This window comes from Acanthaster planci, linkage group LG02, assembly GCF_054643075.1.
Source record: "Acanthaster planci isolate LZ-2023a linkage group LG02, COTS_SCS, whole genome shotgun sequence".
Taxonomy (NCBI): Eukaryota; Metazoa; Echinodermata; class Asteroidea; order Valvatida; family Acanthasteridae; genus Acanthaster; species Acanthaster planci.
Window position 1 is genome coordinate 32369152 of NC_141778.1, and position 22319 is coordinate 32391470.

Here is a 22319-nt window from a genome sequence, read left to right on the forward strand (position 1 = left end):
GTTTTCTTCCCTAATAATCGATGGAGAGGTACATGAGTATAAGCAACAATTTCTTGTCCAACAACTTCGTGGATGGTGAATTGGCAACGCGATGCACCATCATGGGTTGGTTCTAGCATGGAGCTATATGGTTTTAGATGAGTTATAACTCTAAGTTGAGAATAACCGCCGGATGTCACCTCCAACATTTTGTCCTTAAAAATCAGCGTGTTACAACATCTCAGAAGTGGTGGCTATAGTTGAAATGTTAAAATGTTATTATTAATTTGTTTTGAGATCTGTGTCCTGCCTCGCAAAACGAGTAAGTAAAACAACATTGACTATATACATGAACAAAAAACAATTATGTCTGGTAAAAAGCACAAAATATTTTATTGATGTTCACTCCAACCCTTTCCCCGATGGATATGTAAATCGTTTAACATTATGTTCTGCTCTGGTTGTTTAAATTGTTGATTTAAATCAATTTAAATTTTATATGATACGTGACTCGACTGCTAATTTAATCATAGTGATCACGGGGTCATGGCCACTCAGGTCACAATTTGACCATAGAGGAAACTGCGATCATTGTCACTAGGTGACCTTCTCCTACTCTGACATGAGGACAATAGTACAGTAAATTGGGGTCACAACTGGTACAGAGCTATATAATAAGCCTACAGCCACAACGGACTTTCAGCTTGGATAGTGACATGTCTTCGAGCTGCGTCATCATCGACTCTCATAACTGTGCGAGTGTGACCCAGGTGAAAATAAAGGTGCCTCTGAAATAGTAACAAAAATTATTAGATTCCATAAACCTCGCGACTGAACGTCTGGGCTAATTGGTGGAGAGCTGAATTGGTGTGGAGGACCAGGGGACTCGGCTAGAACTGAACAAGCATAGGCCTAAAGGGTATGTATTTGCTAAGTATGGTTAGACCTGCTGCGTGCATGGGTTGAACTTGGGATGTGGCTGCTTCTAACGTGTCGCTGCGCACCGCTTAGGCGCTATGCGTCCTTCGTGTAAAATGTCATATCACATCATAGCAGTCAACAATAATTGTTTGCTCATATCTCAGTCTTATCTATCTTGATGTTTCCCACGTGTTTTTCTGAGGCAAATTAAGGGCGACAAAGGAATGTTTGAATTAACGGTGTGGTTAGCACGCAGTGTTGTTGACTCGAGTCGCTGACTCGGACTGGAGTCAGACCCGAGTCGCTATTTTTTAGACTCGAGACTTGACTTGGGGAAAAATGACTTGAGATTTGACTTGAAAACAAAAGACTCGAGACTTAACTCGACTTGGAAAAAAATGACTTGGTTACAACACTGTCAGCGCGCGGTCACCCCTGCGTTGCGAAGGATAAAAACTAGATGGGAAACGCGTGCGTGTGAGCCATGTATACATGTAGTATGAGACATTGCTTGTGCAGAAAATTGTCTTGCTAGAGTGCACGGGCGCGCTAAACAGTCACGTGAATGGGGCCACGCACTGACAAAGTAATGATTTGCCCAAGACATTAGCCCAAGGAAGTCTCATGGGTCAATTAATTTTCATGGGCCAAACTTAGGTCGTGCTGTTTCCCCCAAAGTTGGATCCCATCGCTGTTAGCCATGGAGTCTCCATGAGAGAATGTGGAAAGAAAATGCACTACTGGAGTTAACGTGACCCCTATTCGCGGACGCGACTTTGCGTGACGTCGGGTCAGTGCGAGGTGAAAACAACGCATTTTACGCGTTGCTTTTCATAGCAAAGGTGCGTTGACCTCGGGTTGTTTTTACCGCGCTGGCCGGAAGTCATGCACAAGTCGCGTCCTCCTATACACATTTCCATCGATATCGCCCATTGCCGTTAAAAGTTTATAAATGTATTAAATGTCCGGCATTAAAATAAGATGTTAAATTCAGAAAGGAACAGTGTGATCACTGTTGTGAAAGTGCACTGCATACTCAGACAGCGCAGTGCAAACAAATGGAGTACGCACGCGCTGGTTCTCGCGCTAATGCCTTTTACACACTAATTGTGCGCATGACGTATTCACTTCGGTACTTCATACCAGCCCGTTTATTTGAATGATACGTTTCCCCCAGTTCTTAAATCCTGACGTTCTTGTCGCTACTTCCACTTCTTTAGCACTAATAATATTACAGTTGATACCCCACCAACTTCGTACTTACGAGTAGTAAGTCATTTTGTGGCAAGATGGAGACTTCCCGTCAGAGTTTCTGCTTTTGCTTCCGGCTACATGGAAAATACATGTAGTGCAATGCAGCTGTACCATAGACCTATATACCCTAATATATATGTCTGTGAGCTGTACAGATTCTACTAAAGCCCAATCGTGACAATGATGTATAATTTTTAGCATGACGCTTTTTTAAACGAATTACTTATTCCTAATACTAAATTACTAATTCGGAATAACGAATTGCTAATTCGTAATAACGAATTGCTGATTCGAAATAACGACATGCTAATTCGAAATAACGAATTGCTAATTCGAAATAAATTACTAATTCGAAATAATGAATTACTAATTCGAAATAACAAATTTTAATTCGAAATAACGAATTACTAATTCGTAATAACGAACTGCTAATTCGAAATCACGAACTACACACTGATACACAGAGCCCTTAAATGGCGCTCTTTCATCAGGCAGGAGCTAGGCACCCGTGGCCATGGAAATCACAGAGATTTGTATGAGATTAGGAGTGCACCCACGCATATGGACCAGAAATATGTCCACTGAGCTCATTAATAAGAGTTATACATAACTATTCTATATTTGAGAGCCATGGGATTGGGGAATTGAAGAAAATGGCTCTGTACCTCTGGCCCGGACTCAGGGCTTCAAATTCTGAGCAATATGAATGCAGTCAGATCCGAAAGAGGCACTATGGAGCCTGAAAGTTGACCCCTGATGGCGCGCTTCCGGAACCCTTGGATAGGAATAATAACGTGCAAAGATTTTAGAATTTGTAATATTTTTTCGTTCGATTACTTCTTAAAAAATCTAACTCCCAAAAGGGGTGTTGGAAAAATTTCTATATCAATTTATAGAAACTGAAAAATCACCTGACCTAAAAAAAAATCACCTGCCAAAAACTGACCCATCGCTTCCGAAAATCTAAAATGCATAAAGAACAGTGCAATGCGGCAGTCTCGTACGCAGATAAACATTTACAGTTTGAAATTTTATGGTAGTGTGTCAGTAAAATTTTTAGAATATTATAAGATAATAACCAGTAGGTGATCCACTGATAATATTCAGATAACTCAATATTATGCAGACTCCATAAAGACTAACGAAAGCCATGTTTGATTCAATATTTCGTTTTTTATTCAGAACATCTTCAGGAATGAAGATGTTCTGAATAAAGAACGAAATATTGAATCAAACATGGCTTTCATTAGTCTTTATGGAGTCTGCATAATATTGAGTTATAAGATAATAAACTTAAAGCAATATTCTACTTTTACGAAAAATTCTAATAAAAAACTCTAATATTTTATCTAACCTTTGCTGACAACAACTACGTGATGTCAGCTCACCGGAATCTGGAACCCATCAACTGCAGGTAGGTATTTAATCTTTGCAACGTTGTACAATCTCGTTTTCACGAAAGCACGGGGAGTGAAAACAAACGTGCGTGAACAAGGAGACCTAGGTACGATTTCGCCGGACGTGAAAGGTCGTTACGGAAATTCGTTTTTTACTCATCTCCAGGTGACTTTACCCAAATATTATTTGACGAAGACAAAGTTAAATTCCAACACGAGTGTTTCATGGGGTGGTTTGAGTTAGGAATTATTCTTCCAAAAATTATCGAACGTGATAGGACGGCCCAATGTAAAATCCCCATGGGCAGACCGCGCGAGGATTCCGGAAGCTAGCTGCGTGACCTATACTTTCAGGCTCTATTTAGCCGTTTTGAAGAGGGATGCATTTTGAAAATGGCTACTTTTCCGGGCAGTGAAATTCCCTTTATTTTAGGAGTGGTCTGCTGTGGGTGAGAATTTCTCAAAAATCATCGGTCAACCCACAAAAATTGAAAGGAACACGAAAGACGACATGTCAAATATCATTTTGCTGTCCAGCTTGGACACCTGTGAGAGTTGTATTTTAGAAATAATTTTGAAATAAAAGGATTTATCATTGGTGTCTATGGGAATAAATTTTTAGGGGTGCATCCTTCGACGTATGAAACATGCATGCCTCGAATCACATGGGAATCAATGCAAAACAGCTCCACCTGGAGTCTCAAGTGATTCGTTATTCGGATTAGCAATTCATTATTACGAATTAGTAATTCGTTATTACGAATTAGTAATTCGTTATTTCGGATACTAATCCGAAATAACGAATTAGTAATTCGTCATTCATCTATTGTCGAACGTCCATGACTTAACCCTAACGCTCCTCAACCCTTCACCTGTTGGAGGACTGAGGACTGTTGGGGTTAATGTAGAAACAAAATAAATGAACTCGCACACGCAGAATCCAAAAGGATCCCAAACTGGCCTTGAATTCTTTCTGCGTTTATCTTTTTCCTTGCCTGTTTCGATGGAAATCTTGGGGCTTGTGTACTGATTTCATGGATGGCATGGCACATTTTTAATTTACAAATAGGCTATTAATCACTGCTCGCATACATAGCAAGATCGTATAATCCACTCTCTCTGAATAGATCTAGAGTGACGTCACAAGAGTGCTTTAATCTACAGAAACACAGCTGGTTGCAGCTACACTTTCGACAGCCGGACACACTGCCAACGGCAGCATCTCCGTACATAGCAACAGCAGCACACCAAGCATGGTCGAGCAGGCAGAAGCAATGACCCAACGAGCCGGCAAGATGCTGGACTACGTCGTGCAGAACGCAGTGGAGGGAGACGCAGCAAGCATCATACGCGCCGCTGACGACTACGGCTACAAGTGCGAACAGATGATGCACGTTGGTGCCATGAAAGGTATTTTGGTTGGATGGGGAAACAAGACTGTCAGACCTTGTGCAGATGGGTTAACTCATGGCCAGTTGTGCATTAACCAAAAACAACTTTAAATCGGCAGAGTTCCATATTCCCGGTAACAAATACCTGCACCTTTCGCATGTATTCATGAATACACGGTTCAAGCTAAGGCAGCGCAGAGGATGTGTTTTCTTGATACGATGTCCAAATTTATTAAAAAATTCTTTTGAATTCTGGTAAGGTTACGTGACTGGACTCTTAAAAATTTCAAGAGGGAATAACTGAAAAGAAAGTGGCCATGGCTATGACTCAGCGCATGCATGCTTACTTTGAAGCGAAGTTTTGAAGCAACATGTCACCCTGGGTCCCCTCCCCCTTTCCACGTCAGGTGAAATAGTCCGGACAGTCGTCAAAGAGCTAGCCCCAAAGGTTGCTTTGGAACTGGGCACCTACTTTGGCTACTCAGCCGTGCTGACTGCTAGTGTCATGCCCGAGGACGGCCAGCTTCTGACGGTCGAGTTCAACGAGAAAAACGCTGACATCGCCCGAAAGTTTATACAATTTGCCAGAATGGACGATAAAGTAAGACGGAATAGTCTTGATTCTTTTGACTTTTGAATATGAAACATGACAGGGAAGCACAAAGTGTTAAGCAAAAACATATGAACGAACTAGGGAGCGACAGTCAATAGTACATAAATTAAAATTGATTTCGTCCTAAGTTGTTTTTTTATATATATAGAAATGACTTTCCCGTGAGGCTGACTCTTTACATCGAGCCGCATTATTTTAAGAGAGAGAACTAGAAGTCAAAATAGTCCCGGTATTTCGAATTCCCTCAACAGGTAACCCTTATTCAAGGAGATTCTCGCGAGGTCATCAAACTAATGCACGAAGTCTACCGCGTCAAGACATTCGATTTCGTGTTTTTGGACCACTGGAAAGACGTCTACAAGCGTGATCTCAAACTTCTTGAGGAAAATAGCCTCCTCCACAAGGGCACTGTGATCCTGGCTGATAACATGATCAGGCCAGGATCTCCAGCATACTTGAAATACGTGGAGACCTCGGATTGGTACCAGACCGAACGAAAGTACTCCAAGTTACAATATTCGAAGGATGACGATGCGCTGGCCAAGTCTGTGTATTTAGGACCTTAATCCATTCGCCTATATCCACAGATTACAGGACCCCGGACGGATGGGATGCTTTGTTCAGGTTGCTTGACGTAATTTCCTCGAAGGTTTCTTCCCTAATTATGGTAATAATTATTTCTTTTGAACTATAACATTTTTGTGTGGCAGACTTTCAGCAGGGTTGTAGTATATTATTATAGGCTATGTAGCACTGTTTCTATCCATCGTGTCTCCTAATGAAGTCAACTATAAACGCAAAGTAGCGCGGTACAATTAAGCGTACAATAGGCCATTTGGGGCGGCTGACAGTGAACAATTTTAAAAGTGACTCCTATTAAGAATATTTTGTGAAACTTTCTTTATTCGTATAGTTTATTCTAGCTTAAACGAACGCTGAAAACATCACAACCGTGCAATAAAAGCTACCAATCATAATGCACGCATGAAATACGTTCAAATATTGAGAAACAAAACAGGCATTGTGCACGGCGTGTAAATATCAACTCTTTTCTCGTTTGTTTCTATATTTTTTAAAAAGTCTAGCATCTATTTGTTTCTTTAACCTACTAACTATTTACACGTTTTCATGCATGTGACAATATAAGCTGAAAATACACATGGAGCAAAATAAGGAAATGGGGGGGGCAGAAAAGGGAACAAAAGAAGAATCGAATCAGAAGTTACAGACTGACAGTAGTCACTCGGCACAATATAAGTTTAATATTATTCGTCTTTCCGCGCATAGGCCCCCACCAACATCACATAATACATGTATCTTAAAGTTGGTATTAAGCATGGGTTGATGACAATTAGGTTTAAACCTGTTTATCGGTCCATCGTCCGGTGGCACGAGCAGTCTTTTTCATATTGGATCGGGTTTCTTCAGGGCGTCTTCTTGAATGTATCATAAATTAACCTTGCGATTCTTCTAGGACCTATATACTGATTTCAATGTTTATAAGGGGGCATACTTGGGTATTTTGTGCGATGACCAATGATATTTATGATTTGCTAAAAAGCAGTACTATTATAGGCCTGTAGGCTACAACATATATTCAAATTTTGCTGTGTTAAGGTTGATTAACAATATTATCTCCATTACGTCCAATTATACATAAAGGTACAAAAACTTGAAAAAATATCACTATGTGTAAACGTTTATTAATTTGTGTACTGTAATTTTGTTGTTTTCGCTTAGTTTTGCTCAGATATGAATCAAAGCGTTAACACTTTCAATGCAACCCTTTGCCAAATGCACACGGGGTTTTAACAAGGCCTGCAATAACGACGCATGCAAGCTTATCAAAAACAAACAAAATAAATAGACAAGCAAATAAGCAAACAGGCAAACGAACCAAGACGATACAAAACAAAACATTAAAAACGCATGGATAACATAACCAAGATACAAGAAAGCCCAGTGAACTTAAGGCGAGTTTAAAGCGATTTAGAAAAACGGGCAGCAAACCATAACGCGCAGTCAAGGACGTGACACTCGGAGCTCTACATTAACCGGGGAATGGAGAGGCTTTGGCCAGTTGAGATATCAACACTCAGGGCACAATGCAAATTGACCAGATACAAAGTTGGGACTGTACCAGCATATTTCGAGCTTTACTGACCTCAATTTAGACAACAGTTCTTTTAGAAAGAATTAAACGCTAAGTCTAGCACCATCAGTTTAGACATGGTACAATTCCTGTCAAGACTCTACAGAAACAAATATCAAAACAGCAAAAGCACATCCTTTAATCCGTTCATAGTCTCCTCTTTGCAAAGGCCAATTGAGAAATAACAGACGGTCAAAAGCGTCAATACAATGGTCACTGGTTAATCAATGTCATCCGCTGCAACACACAAAAATGCGTTTTTCTTCAGTTAGTGTCATCTACAGAAAACCTGACAAGTTATCAAGCTTCAGGCCTTTGTCTTAATATCAGACAGTCGTCAACTGATAGTAATACGTTGAGCAAATCTAGATTATTGGTTGACGTTTCTGACCTTGGTGTCACTGATTCGTGGCAAGTTCGCTATACATCCCGGTTTTCGGTTTGAAGTGTAGCTCTCCACTCGCCACACTGTTTATTTACAATCTAACGATATGCCGTTTCCCTTGAAAATGAAGGTGTCACGGGCGATGATTTCTTTTGAATCTTGTTGACCTTTAAATTAATTTCTCTATGCTCTGTACTTTCTGCTGTTCAATTAAAGAAAAGATGGCCTTGCAACTGTTTTTATATGCTGGCTCTCCATAGTTTAATTAATAATGTGTACACTGCCCAGTATAAAGGCATTAAGAAAAATAAAGTCATCTTGAGGTAATTAAACATGTTCAAGTTATACATATTACTTTATTGCACTCACATCAGCTTGAACGAAAGGGAGTTTTATGAATTTATGAACCATATTTGGAACAGCATTTTTCTCACAAAAATCAAAATTATGCTCTGTATCCGTCTGCATTTATGCACTGCAAACATTGTGCCTCATATAACATCAGTACATTCATAAATGTACTCATCTGCAGCTATTTTTTACACGATCTGATATGGAGACAGTCAATCAACGGCCGGGAAAATTTCAGACAAGTTTCCACATTCTGGCTACATATTACCTTCCCCTCGAAAGCAATTTTGACGTGCATAAAAAAATTGAAAACTAACAGTGAGACATCTAGTGTCCACTTCTGAAGGCACTCACATAGCACAACTAAACTAACACAAACTCAACAAGCGCCAACTCAATGTGAAATGAAATGAAACCAAGTAATCATGTACATGTAGATATAACCTAAATGGATAAACGTTCAAATAAGGTACCCAGGGCCAAATACCATCTAGGGAAAAGGCTACATTACATGAACATGAATGCCATTAGATATCTGTTTTCGGGGGGTGTTCTGTGGACAGATTTTTTAAACCTTATTGCCATTTTTCCTGAGAAAAATTTACACAGTACATTTTAAAATAAATACGGCTGATTTTTTACGCATGTGATCAATGAAATATTTCATATCATTTGTTTGGATCGTCTATTATGCAATGAAAACATAAAACAATCTTCACATGGAATGACCTCAGTTAATTGAATACCGGTACTATCAATTACCTTCACTGGTTGCTGACCAAACAGATTCACTGTTTGGGTATTCCAGGCTATGAACATCCTCCCTGAGGGCAGTTCTCCTCGTAGCCACTGCCTGTAGTATGCAAAAGGGAAAAGGCAAAAAGAGTCATAGCTTTTCTCATACTTTTTTATTTACGCTTGTGTACAGCTCATGCCAGTATGCTATACAGCTTTGATTTAATGACACAAAAGTGAAAGCCTGGTTTAAAAAAATGGAAAGAGATGCCTTAATGACAGGCTGATCGGCAGGTTTCAAGTTCATTTACATAACATGCACTTTTATGATTTTACAGTCACTACACAGGATTTTTATGGTTAAATCTAATGACAAACTAAAGCCACCTTTCAATTTGGTCCCAACAATTACTGTCAATATGCAGTCAGTCATGGAAGACACTGTGTGTAATGTCAAAACAAGATGGAATCTGCAACCCCGAACAATTTTCTTGTAAACTGCCTTTTTAGGTAGTTATGTCCTTTCTTTAAGCTTAACTAGCATTTCATTTATGTCTGGTATCATTTCATTTATGTCTGGTATTTTGTTGACAATATTGTTGACAGTTATTAGCCATAAATGAGATTGGTGGGCTGACTAACTGGTACTCAAGCAAGAGGGGTGTTGTACTCCCGTCATGTCAATGTGTGAGTTTCCATTGGCTAACCCTGACGACTCCACACAACTGGTAAAGTTAAACATGATCAAACTCTGCCAACTATCTATGTTTGCATAAAGTCATGATAACTTTTCCATGTGACTGCACATCATTGGTGACTGTACAACGAGTCTAGGCTGAAGATGCCCCCTCCCCCCCAAAAAATCAGGATTAGATAATGACATAAGTCTCGCACTTTTTTCAGGATTTCTGCTATGCTGGTTATCCGCTGCTCTCCAAGTTCAGAGAGACTTGGTAGCTGACTGGGATGGGGACCCGCCTCCGTGCTCCTGAGTTTCCTGCGTTGTGCAGCCAACAGACCAGAGTCCAGACTCACACGGCCTGCAAATGGCTGCTGACTGTCCTGGTACCTGGTCCTTGGGAAGGATGGACTCTGTCCGGGGTTCTGCTTATTGTTTCTGTTATCAATGGGGGAGGGCTTTGCTACCATCAACTGGATTGGGGGTGGAGCTGGGACCTCTTGCCTAGCCATGCTGCGGCATATCCCTGCATCTTTTGGGGGAGAACATGATGATTCCTCTTTAGTCTCTGTGGGTTGCCTGGATGAAGACGGTGTCTGTTTACTATCATCCTGATTGAGTCTTAGTCTTGAGGCAGCATCACCACTATCCTGCAGAGTTTGGTATTTATTACTAGAATCGGTTTCTTCATCCAGACTATCGTCTTCTATATCCTCACTGATAGAATCTGAAGTCAAAGCTAATGCAATCCTGTCATCCAGGTGCTGTTCACGGCCTCCTGAAGGTGACCTACTGCTATTCCTCCTGATTGGGTGGGCCTCGTCTGACACATCCACAGCCCTCTCGTGGGAGGCTAGCACAGCCTCATCAAGTTCTCGCTGCGTCATCTCTATGGATCCACCCACGAGGGCGATGATGGAGCGAGCCGATGCAGGATCTTCCATTGCCTCCCGAGGAATGTTGGCAGCTGACAGGAGAGACCGCCACTCCGGCGGGAATGCAAGAGCCTCAAGTGATATCAGAATGTCCTGCATTGGGGATGAAACAAGCAACACAAGGATTCAATCATCAAGTCTGTGAAATGGATACTAAAATTCTAAAACTACTGTCACTATTGGGAATTTGAAAAGAATATTTACAACTTTTTATGCCATACTGTCTTTGTCTTGATGAAATGAAGCATATGGCTATAAAGTCCACTCAAAAGTATTCAAAAGAAAGTTAAAAACATTTTGCATATATTTACCTCAGTATGGTCAATGCAACAATATACATTCATATAATGCATTCATCTAGAAACCCATCCAAGGCCCCTACACACAGACAACAGTCATGCTCTAGACCAAGTGAAATAACTGGTGAACGAAATGAGATTTCAGTTTTCTCTTGAAGTTGTCCTGGGATATTTTTTGGGCAGAGTGCAGCTGGGAATTTTTTCCACATGGTAGGCACTGCTTTGGAGAAGACACACCAACCACAGTGGATAGTTCTGGCTCTTAGATCTGTTAACAAGTACGAGCCACAAGATCTGAGAACCCAACCTGCTTGCTTGAGGGAGATCAGCTGGCTAAGATACTGAGAAGGACCAGGCAAGACCCCGAATAGGAACTATTTAATGTTAAATGATACCCGTATTTAATGTTAAATAGGATGTTAAATATTAAATACTATAAATGTTGCATTCCAATACGAAGTATTCAATGCTAAATCAAACTCATTCAAACATTTTACAACAATAGATAATGGTATTTAGAAAAGTCAAATTACCCTCAAATGCAGATAACCAGAAGGAGATGCGTAACTGAAGGTCTTGAATTTACTTTGTCACAGACATTCTTGACTGAAGGAAGCTCTTCATTTAAAGGTACACAGTACTACAGCACTACGATAAGCACCTTTAGCTCAACAGTTTGAAGCAGTTACTGCTCTGAATAATGATCAATGCCATGTCTGGCTGGGTGCCAAAAGGAGATGATCCCAGCTCTATGTAACAAATGATAGTGCATTTTGTGCAGTGCAGCTGCAAATTTTAATTTGTCATTGTGTGGTGGAAGAAATGCTGTCTACCTTGAAGGAGGGCCGTTTGTTGGGCTTGTGTTCCCAGCAAGATTTGATGAGGCATCGCAGGGGTTGGGGACAGGACTCAGGGATGTCTGGCCGCTTCTTTTTCTGCACTGCATCCAAGACCTGCATTACAAAGCAGTTTAAAGACTTGGTTCTGCCTAACTGAGACAGCCACGTTTGCTTGGGCTCATGTCCACGTACAAGGATACTCACATCTAAGGCTTTGAAACTCATGAAACTACAGAGAATATATAGCAATGTTACTTAAGTCTTGAAAAGTGGGTTCCATACCAATGTACCCCTTTACCATGACAATAACAGAATCTGGTTGCCACATTAAGGTTGAGCAAACCATATGGGCAGCGTTTGTGATCCAGATTCTGTATGTGTCAGTGCACTTTATCAGTGGATATGTTACATACTACGTATGTAGTGCTGTTGCTCATGGACCGGGAATACAGCACAGCATCAGTGGAGGCAGTGGACTACCTCACCATGGGAGATCCAAACCTGCCTCACATAGTTTACATGACCTTGTCCATTCCAGACTGAATTGACAGGCCGATTCCATTTAGAAAGAAATAAGAGACACAGGGATTGAACACACAGTGGATACTATTCAAGTTTGATATCTTTTCCCCCAGCATACCTGAAATACAGAGAGCCCTTTGTAAGGAATCAAGCCAGTCAGCATCTCCCACATGATAACACCAAAGCTGTACACATCAACCTAGTGGAACAAAAATCATGAATTTCCAGGAATAGTTTTGCAGGGAAGACATTTACTTTCTTCATTTTAAAAGACACAAAGCTATTAGCTCTAACAATGGTTCTGTTACATGGAAAAAATGCCAGTATCCTCCTGTTCAAGCGCTTTCAGTCTGGTGTCCAGTCTGCATCATATGGCTTTGCCTGTACCTTGTCTGTGAGGCTGCTTGCAGTATTTTCCATCAGCTCCGGTGCCATCCATGCCGGCGTACCTTGAACTTTGCTCTTCTCCAGGCTTTCTGCCTCATGCCTGCAAGACAGTCAAGTTTTAAAAGACTAAGCTGCATCCACATCTCTTGTCCAGAGCTAGGCCCAAGTCTTCACTTCCTTGGAAATACACAGAAGCACACTGACAATAGACATAGTTGTAGCTCTGGAAGTCTGTTCCAGTCAAAGCCTAAATACTGAATATAATGCAATGCTGAATTTACTTGCTGTGTGACAGCAATGTTTCTTAGAAGTCTATTTCAAGAAAGATTAGTGTTACAGACGTCAAAACCACTTGACCACCAAGTCTGATGGCAACTGGCAAGTAGATACTGCAATTCCAAATGAGGGGATTTTGTGGTAATGATCCAACCTTGTCAGCACTTCCAATGATCATATGCTGAAGTCATGAGAAATTAGCAACTGTATGCAAAAGGAATCATGGTTACTGGATGCTGAATGGATACACTGGTATAGGAGGGAACATTAAACAATCTGCATAAACAATGCAATATAACCTGTACACCAACACAAAAAATGGTGCAACAATTCAAAACGAATGTCAGCAAAAGCGTGCGAGTTTATCCTCCGTACAAGACAAAATATCTTTGTCAGGATGCTTCACTTTTCAGCACTTTCAAGAAGTATTAAAAACTTTACCTGAGTTTAGCAAAACCAAAATCTCCAATTTTGGCCCTCCCGTGCAATCCCAGCAACACATTCATGGACTTGAGGTCCAGATGCAGGACCTGGGGATGATGGCGGTGGAGGTAATTCATCCCCAGGGCAATGTCACGGGCAATCTGGTAGTAGGCAACATGGTCTAAAGAACCCCTGTGGGGAGTGGCATTGAAAACAGGTAGAGACAAATCTACATCACACATAATCATAATCATAAACCATCAGGGCAATGATGGCACAATGGAAATTCTCTGAGCTTGGAGTAGTACTGTGAATGTCATTCACAGTTAACGTTCTACTGCATGGTTGCTTTAATTTTACAGTCGTTAAGCACAAGATTGCATACATTGATTTTTTTACATAATATCTGCAGTTCCTCATTCTGAATACTGACCCTTGAAGACTGAAACTTGATCAATTTCAAACAACACAAAGTAAAGCAACCTACCTACAAAAAACACGCACATTTTCCCAAAACATTTTACACAAAATGTCAGCACTGTGATGCACAGGATCTTCTGGGAGTTTCTCACCTTAACTTGTCATGGATTCTAGCATACAAGCTACCACCAGCCATGTACTCCAGGACCATCAGGGGTAGTGTGCCAGTGGCACACACCCCTAGGAGTAGGACCACACGAGGATGCCTCAACTCATGCAGGAGACTCACCTGATGTAATCAAGGATTCAGATATATATCACAAAGTCAGGAAAGGCACTTCAGCTTGAAAGAAGAGTTCACCAAGTTGCATGAAGACAACTACTGAAGTTTTATTAAAAATGTTCCACCAACCTCTTCTGCAAAATAGTTGCGGTCAGCAATATCCAGTGGAATCTTTAATCTTTTAATGGCGACCTCTGAACCATTGAAAAGGCCGTGGAACACTCTTGAGAATGTGCCCTCACCAATAAGATCTGAAAGGAATTGGACAAATACCCTGTGAGTAATTTCCCCAGATTGATGAACGCAAACACGGCAGCCTCAACTTTTTAAGAGCCACTTTTTAAGCACCAACAGGAGAAAAGAGTCTGGATACTCTACCACCCCTACAATTATTGGATTTCAGTGAGTTATCATTTCATCTTCAAAATTCTCACTGTACCTTCTTCGTGGTAGAGTATGTCTCTTTCTGGCAGTTCACAATTTTTGACTGGATCTCGGTGCTTCAGACGACCCAATTCAGACTCCAATAACCTGCAACAAATTACAACAGCAGAAAGTTACACCCAACATTGTAATATCATACCAAAACAACTGAAGGATTGATTTCTAGAGCTTTCTAACTCATTCAGTTAGAAACGTTTTCGGTTGTATGCCATTTAAGGGTTCTTCACCTGATTTGTTTCTTATGTTGTTCCTTCTGCTTCCGAACCTCCCGCATCAGCTCAGTCTTGGACATGGAGCTGTAAACCCCCCTGGCTGGGCCTGCACTCTTGATGTGGCCCTCTGCCCTAGTTGAGGCCCGTACCGGCTCCGAGGAGGCTGACACTGACGTGTGAGCGGCTGCCAGGTCCCTCCTCAGAGATGCCAGTTGCTGCTGCAGCTTCTCCACTTGGCTTGCCACAGTGGATGCGAAGTCTTTATGTTGTAGTCCTTGGATCTGTTAGAGAAGCAAAGACGTCACTTCTGTGAGTATTCCACAGGGGGAGGGGGGAACATGGTTGGAAATTACAAACAAAAAGTTGTGGACTCACTTTTATTTCCAGGTCCTCAAGTCGTTCTTCAGGAGTTTGTCTCGGGCTCTTCCTGGCTCTGGGAGGTTCAGTGATCACATCATCTTGGTCAGTTTGATTCGATGACACAGATCTTGATAGAAGGGCTCCCCCTGGAAAAAAAATGAATTTTAAAACAGGGACAGAATGGTGCTTCAAAACAGTATAGTAAGGTAATGAAATTTATGCAATGGAGGCATTTTTAATACTTCAAAGTAAAAGAAATACCTTTCGAAAACTAGTTTTAATTTCTTTATAGTTTGGAAAAATACCGAAACCCAAAATTACAAAAACGATCCTAATCATGTTTTCCACTAATCCTGAAGCTGAATCTTGAATCCTGAAATTTTTAAGCCAGAGAACCTTCTTTCAAATAAACTTTCTTCTATTTTCAGTTTCTTGATATGTTGGAAATTTACTGAAACCCTCAAACTTTGAACAAATCTTGACTTATTACATCTTCTGCCAACCTTGAATGTTTAATTTCATGATATCTTTGGTTGGCAATCCGTCCGTCTCACTGCTTCGGTCCTGCAGCTCTTTAGCACTTGCCACCACTGAGGACAACTTCTCATCCACACCCTCTGATTTCTCCCCAGCTCTGCCCACTCTGTCCTCCCCCTCTCCAGCCTGCAACTGTTCAAGCTTCTCCTGTTGTCGTCTGGCATATTGCTGGGCCAGCCTGTCTCTCTCGGCCCGCTTGGCCTGTCGGAGTCGGTCCAGGCGTCTTTGCTGATTTGCCTCTTGCTCCTGCTTCAGTCGGAGTTTGGTCATTGCTGACTGGATCCCTGATGATTGACAGAAAGATGATTGGGAAATTGTAAAAAGAATTCATGGGCAGTTCTGGGGCAATTTATGACACTGCTATATTCACCTCTCCAAAAAAAAAAGAATCTTACTTTGGCAAAAACCATGACTGTGCATAACCTGTGTTGGAGCAAAGGCTACACTAGTGACAAATTGTTAGTTTTTGTTGTTAGTTAACGCTGTTTCTTCTTCTATAATTTGCATCACATCTAATCTTTATTGATGTTTGTATGTAACCAGCGAAAGTTATTTGATCAACAGGATATTTCACTAGTAATCTGTTCGGGCACCCTCTGCTAATACACAAATTTTAGGGTCAAAGGTGAAGATTTCTCATGATTCCAATGATTCCGGTACCATAATTTGCCCCTTAAACAATGTAAATATTAACAAGGGTTTAAGGCCCCAATTTATATCACATTTGGTTCAATACGAATGTGAACCAAGTATATCATCACCAATCATCATCAACAAATCCATGTATGAACATTTCATGTGGTAATAGCACCACTGAGCTGAGGCTCCTAATCTTCACTAGAGCCTGCCTGCCTACCACTAACTTTATCAGCTAATCATTAGTAATTCCTGCCAGCCTCATGTCATGTGTCACTTGTTAATAAAAAATCAGACCATATGGTGAGTTCATGAAACTTATGTAGCATAAGTTCCTGAGGCTACTGTTACTACATGTATTTCTACCCATGTGAAGCACTCAAAACTGTATAATCTAGGGAAATAGACAAATTATGACACACCATAACATATTTTAACATGATCTCATGCTTGTATATGTTCACAGCACTGTCAGTAGCAGAGGTATCTTTGATTTGAACGGGATACGGATGGAAAAGAAGCTTGAGCATTCACTTGTATGTTCGGTATTTAGAGTGAACTTCTGTGCACAACCCATTACACCCAGTTTACACTGTTGTACCAGAGTTCCATCAAAACCAAATTGTACACAACTGTACTGAGACCAACTTGGATTGATCCAAACAGATTTTATATTTAGACAGGTGTACTGAATTCAAGCCTTGCGCAGAACACGAAATAAAAAGTTTGCACAAAAAACTTGTTTCTTGATGTGTCATTACTTGGTAGTTTCTGTAATATGACATGAAATAAATATGAAATCTACAAGCAGAACTAATGCAATATTGATTAAACAGTAACATGTATTATAGAGGATTTCTTTCATTGAGCACATGCATCAATATATTTAAAGCCAGCAAGCAAAAGGAAGGCCATACTGATAAAACAATCTGCATATCATGAAATAAACATGAAAGTGGCAAGCAAAACTCACACAGTGGCACACAGTGCAAATCATTAACAAAGGAAAACGGTCTTTCAGGTTATTGGCAAGGTTTCTGTAAAACATTACCTACATTGTAAATAATGCAAAATTCTCTCCACATTAAAGGGCATTGGCCGATGTTCACAAGTCCCTGATCCTAAAGATCAAGGCTTTTGCCCACTTAACTTACATGTAGGTTCAGGGCTGTAAAATCCAGCCTTATTAGCCCAGGCTCAATATCACAGGCAATGAACTGTGACTGAACACTACAGGTGCTCATTGGTAAAGTCAGCTAATAAACATGAGTAAGCATTCACAAGTGATGTGAGCTTTTATATAGCCAAAGTCTGTATTGAACACGTATCCCATTAAAGGCCCTATTCATCAGCCATTTACAAAGTGGAACAAAAATCCTAATATCTCCTTAGAGGGCACTTTGAAACCCACAGGATTAGATTCCTTACCTGATGTCAGTGTGCGGTTGACCACGTCTGCAGACAGCGATTTTCCCCGCTTTTTGACATTTCCTTTCCCAATTTTGGTCCTGTGTGTACCACTCTTATCTTCCTCCCCTCGATTCAAATCTGGTGAACAAGTGCCCTCTTGCAAATCAACTTTCAAGTCTTCTTCCGCGAGCCAACTTTCTTTTGAACCCTTTATTTCGGTGGCCAACAAGTCCCTGCTCATTTCCACTGTGATGGGTTTCTTGCTTTGTTCTGGATTCAGATGGGCATGGCTAGACCAACTTGACGAGGCAGGAGTTGAACTTGCAGGTGGTGATGAGGGATCCTTGAGTGTCAGGACTTCTTCAAATGTGTCACGCCCTGTGAGGTCTAGAAATTTGGTTGTTGGAGGTGTCTCTTCAGATTTCTTGGTGAGTGACTGTCCGTTGCTCTCATTTCCTCTTTGGGATAATCTTTTGGCATCTCCTGATGACAGTTTCCGAGACTTGTTCAATTCCTCAATGCCTTGAAGAATTTTAACTAGAGATGGCCCAGGAGCCACACCCATCTCAATAAGCTGGTTCTCTGTCAGGGTAGGCACCCTGTCCATGGTGATTTTGCAGTGCCGGAATATTTTGACACACTCCAGCGAGTCTTCAACATGAAGTGAGCACAGCCAAAGCTCGACAGGGGCATCAAAGAAGAAGTCTGCAACATCATCATCTTCATTCAGCTCCCTCTTGGGATGACCCGCTGCATCCGAAAAGTCTTGATGGGAGATAGGTTTGCGTTGATGATTTTCTGCAATGGCAGATTTGTGTTTCTGAGCTGTGGGTTCCATTTTGGCATTTCGGACATGTTTGGTGTTTCCGCCAGAGACGGCATATGAGGACCCTGAGGTATATCCCCCCTTCTTTCTTCCTTTATTAGTGCCACTCTGTGATGTTACTCCCCCAGAGGCCAACTTCTTCTTTTCCTTGGGAAAGTTTGACAGGAGCTCAGGTTTCAGATTTGCACTGGCCTTGGCGATCACTTTGGCTTTGAGGTATGCTATCCTCTCAGAGTATGAAGCACCTTCAACTGATGTGGAGCCTTCATTAGCTGGGTTTCTCGTCACTGTCTTGATGACAGGCTGCCCGTGGTCAGACACGGGGTTACTCGGAGATGTTGATGAGGAGGGAGATTCCTCTTCCTTACTCAGGTCAAAGGAGACTCTCCTGTCTCCATTTTTGCTTAGTTTACCTGCAAATCAAAATGAGAACACACATCTCACTGAACGTGACATTCTTATGATGGGTCTATAATATTCTAAACATTTCTAGTGTAATAGAGGAGATGAATTAGTGGACTTAGGAGAAGGGTCCTAGCTGAAATACCTAGGTTATTATTCACAATTGCACACGCCCTTTACATACCTGACTGTATTAGACTATCCCGTTTGCTCGTTTTCTGGGAATGTAGAAGTGTATTAATCTTTATGCCTCCCTGCAATGATTGCGCCCTCTTGTGTTGATCTCCCCCTCCTGCCTTCCTGTTTGTGCCATGTCGCACTGGTGCTGACTTCACTCTCATGTTCCCCCTCCCTTGTTCGCTACCACTCACACCTTTTGCAACTGTGAGCTGCACACCCCTATCCTCCTTCCTGAATGGTTGTGAAGTAGCCACATCTTCCTGGCTCCTGGATGCGACTGGAGTGAAGCTCTGCGTTCGGCCCCTTCTGCAGCGACCTGTGACCCCTGCACTTTTGGCTCGTGTCACCTGCTTGGCCAGCTCATTTGAAGTTTTGTCAGACAGGTTTTGATTCTGGAGAAGCTCCTTGTGGGATCGATACCCAGATATCTGACCTTTAGCACCAGACAGCCACTTTGAGTTTCCAGTAGCTTTGCTGCAAACAAATGGAGGGAAAGGGTAAAAGTAGGATTTAAAACCTAAATTTCCACACTGCTTCAGAGAACATGATCTAATATCATACAAAGCCTGCTAAGAACTAGAACAGTTTTCTTAAGTCTTGAAAGAAATTCATACAAAATCATTAATAGTTGTTACTGGTACCTTATTTGACTACTGATGGAAGAGTCTTCAAGTAGTCTGGCTTTCTGCTGATAAAGGGTATTCTCCATCACTGCAATATCCTGCTCCAGCTTGTCATTCTCCTTCCTCAAGTTGTTCATTCTGTGAAGAGAGTGAGAAACAGGTGACCAGCCTATACAGTACCGTAACTTGCCAGAAAATAAGGGACTTGACGATCCCTTAAACTATGGGGTAGTACAGTGTGCACTCTGTGTCTGCGAATCTACGCGATGAACCCCACTGTTCTAGGGTTAGGACTTGGTGTACATGTATGTAATATAATTATCAGCAGATATATTACTCTTTTGGACAACGGTCATTTGACCCTCCTTACAAAATTCAAATTACACATACATGTACATGCTTATATCTAAGGTTGATGAAATGATTAATACATTTTTGCTATGGGTATTCTCTCTATGGCAATGCAAAGGTCTGGAGGACCGAAAAGTTAATCATGGGAGGCCATTGCTAGAAAATAAATGTTTAATTCTTAACAATTTTGGCATTCGAAGATGTCATACATGTAGGCCTTGAATGATATAGCGCCTACACTATCGCTGCAGTTTACATGTGGCTATGGTGGCCTAGGGTCTAAGTACGCCAATGTAATTTAATGGGAAACTCCCCCCCCCCACAGTTTTGAGGGTAATGGGAAAAATTCCAAACTAATTGCAAAACAATGACATAAAGTGTGAATGGGCCTACACGATCAAAAACTGCTGGACCAAGACATTTTCATGTATCTAACCTTTTTTCTTCAAATTTTGGACTTGAAATCCAAAAGTTGAAAAATATGATCGCCACTCATTTTTTTCCTACAGTCTTCTGTCAGCTATCAGAAAGCAACAAATGTTCCAAAAAGACAAAATTAGGCTTAGGAGTGAAAATATTGAGGTGTTCACAAGGGAAACAAGTAGCATATTTTAGACCATTCTCATAGATTTTGTGCACAGAGTGTCAAGCAGTGTCTGTAGCCTAGGCATGGTAGGCCTTATAAACAGATGTTACGCCCCAACTATAGCATCAGTCAGTCCCAACTATAGTTGGGCCTGTCCCAACTATAGTTGGGTCCGTCCCAACTAGAGTGCTACAGTTGAGCCGGCCCAACTACAGCAGAGAGGTCATGTGTGCATGATGTGCCCAGCATATGTTCCAAAGTCATATTGCTTACACATGTCATGTCATCGGTCATAGGGCTAGATGAACAGATGAAGTGCCACATTTTAGATGAATTGTGTCAAGTGTGAGACTAATTGACTTGGAATTGGATAATGTTGAGGCATTTCCCACAGACTTTGGTCAACAATAGTTGGGCCATCCCAACTGCAGCACTACACTTGGGACTGTCCCAACTATAGTAGGGACTTTATGCTATAGTTGGGCTGTAACATAGAAAAACTCTTAAAGGGGTCATGCTATTTAGCATGAACAAACAGCAATGAGCATCAACGAGGTATCAAAAAGTTATTCAAGCATATTTATAGTACTAAGTAGGCTTTTACATAATCAATAGGGCCTAGGCCTATAGACATTTATCTAACATAATATTTTAGCAACAATGTTGGATCTGCTCGTGCAGCCCAACCGGCTGACATCTTGTTTTCATGTGGACTGCAGAGAAAAGATAATAGGCCTACATTGCTAAAAATTTTCGTTTTCCTATGTGAATCTGAAACTTGTGAAAAAAAATCCCTGTTACTCTTACACAAAAAGTAGCACATGTTAGAGTCGGTAAAATTATGATAGGCCTAGGCCTAAAACCATTTTGAAATCTTTGGAGGATATTTTCAAGTTGTTGACACTTTGTTGACGCTACTTGTGTGTATTGACGCTTACTGACGCTTGGTGATGCTCATAGCACGACCGTAGTAAACTTATTTATAGCCTAAAGCCAGGCGTGGAATTCTTTCTAATTGTTCACGAATTTGATGCAGCGGCAAAGATGCCGGGCACCGTCCCTCGCCAACAACAGCCACTTGTTCAACGGTGAGTTTTATACCTTTGAAAGGTTTTTCAACATTATCAAGAAAAGCCAAACTGAAAGACTTACTCAAATTTAGTTGCCATGATTACTAATCATCTTACAAATAGAAATACAGACAGTTTTGTAGGCATACTTGTCAGTTCAACCAAGTCCCGCTAGTGCTACAACACTCCGGAGGTAGGACAACGATAAACAAAGTATGTGATACGAACCACTTTGCGGCAGGCAGCCCGATTAGAGCTTCAGCAAAATAAAGTTTATTAAAGTCTTTCCAGGGAATTTATGGAGGTAGGTCGTATTATTGTACTCTGGGGATTTTACACTTATTCATGTACCACATTAAAAAACAAGAAACAAATATCATTTCCATTATCATGCTTCAACGGTAGGGTTAGTGGTTTATCTCATATCTTTTTTTTTTCTTG

The 22319-nt window shown here is 41.1% G+C and overlaps 2 protein-coding genes across 4 annotated transcripts; one reads left to right on the forward strand and one right to left on the reverse strand.

The window, feature by feature from the left end:
• The first annotated feature begins 629 nt into the window (after positions 1 to 629).
• Positions 630 to 7238, forward strand: LOC110976920 (catechol O-methyltransferase-like). 2 transcript variants are annotated; one of them, XM_022230636.2, is made up of 4 exons: positions 630 to 898; positions 4679 to 4961; positions 5350 to 5543; positions 5807 to 7238. In XM_022230636.2, the coding sequence occupies exons 2-4, from the start codon at positions 4805 to 4807 to the stop codon at positions 6119 to 6121; spliced, it is 666 nt and encodes a 221-aa protein (XP_022086328.1). In that variant the 5' UTR covers positions 630 to 898; positions 4679 to 4804; the 3' UTR covers positions 6122 to 7238. The 2 variants fall into 2 exon arrangements, with proteins under 2 accessions (XP_022086328.1, XP_022086327.1); XM_022230635.2 differs by having other exon boundaries at positions 634 to 898; positions 4716 to 4961.
• Positions 6778 to 22117, reverse strand: LOC110976918 (uncharacterized). 2 transcript variants are annotated; one of them, XM_022230632.2, is made up of 16 exons: positions 22028 to 22117; positions 19890 to 20009; positions 19253 to 19722; positions 17859 to 19079; positions 15761 to 16078; positions 15273 to 15403; positions 14913 to 15178; positions 14681 to 14772; positions 14371 to 14492; positions 14111 to 14247; positions 13557 to 13730; positions 12840 to 12939; positions 12571 to 12651; positions 11925 to 12044; positions 10073 to 10885; positions 6778 to 9296 (listed from the first exon to the last, which is right to left on the reverse strand). In XM_022230632.2, the coding sequence occupies exons 2-16, from the start codon at positions 20006 to 20008 to the stop codon at positions 9198 to 9200; spliced, it is 4263 nt and encodes a 1420-aa protein (XP_022086324.2). In that variant the 5' UTR covers position 20009; positions 22028 to 22117; the 3' UTR covers positions 6778 to 9197. The 2 variants fall into 2 exon arrangements, with proteins under 2 accessions (XP_022086324.2, XP_022086323.2); XM_022230631.2 differs by having other exon boundaries at positions 21961 to 22086.
• Positions 22118 to 22319: the final 202 nt, after the last annotated feature.

Bases quoted from the DNA above. Each gene is read 5' to 3' on its own strand.
- LOC110976920 (XM_022230636.2), top strand. From the start codon at position 4,805: ATGGTCGAGCAGGCAGAAGCAATGACCCAACGAGCCGGCAAGATGCTG. The intron at 4,962-5,349 runs GTATTTTGGTTG...TTTCCACGTCAG, and splicing joins GCACGTTGGTGCCATGAAAG to GTGAAATAGTCCGGACAGTC. The intron at 5,544-5,806 runs GTAAGACGGAAT...TTCCCTCAACAG, and splicing joins TTGCCAGAATGGACGATAAA to GTAACCCTTATTCAAGGAGA.
- LOC110976918 (XM_022230631.2), bottom strand. The intron at 13,731-14,110 runs GTGAGAAACTCC...CACTCCCCACAG, and splicing joins AGAATCCATGACAAGTTAAG to GGGTTCTTTAGACCATGTTG. The intron at 12,652-12,839 runs GTACAGGCAAAG...TTGTTCCACTAG, and splicing joins CAAGCAGCCTCACAGACAAG to GTTGATGTGTACAGCTTTGG.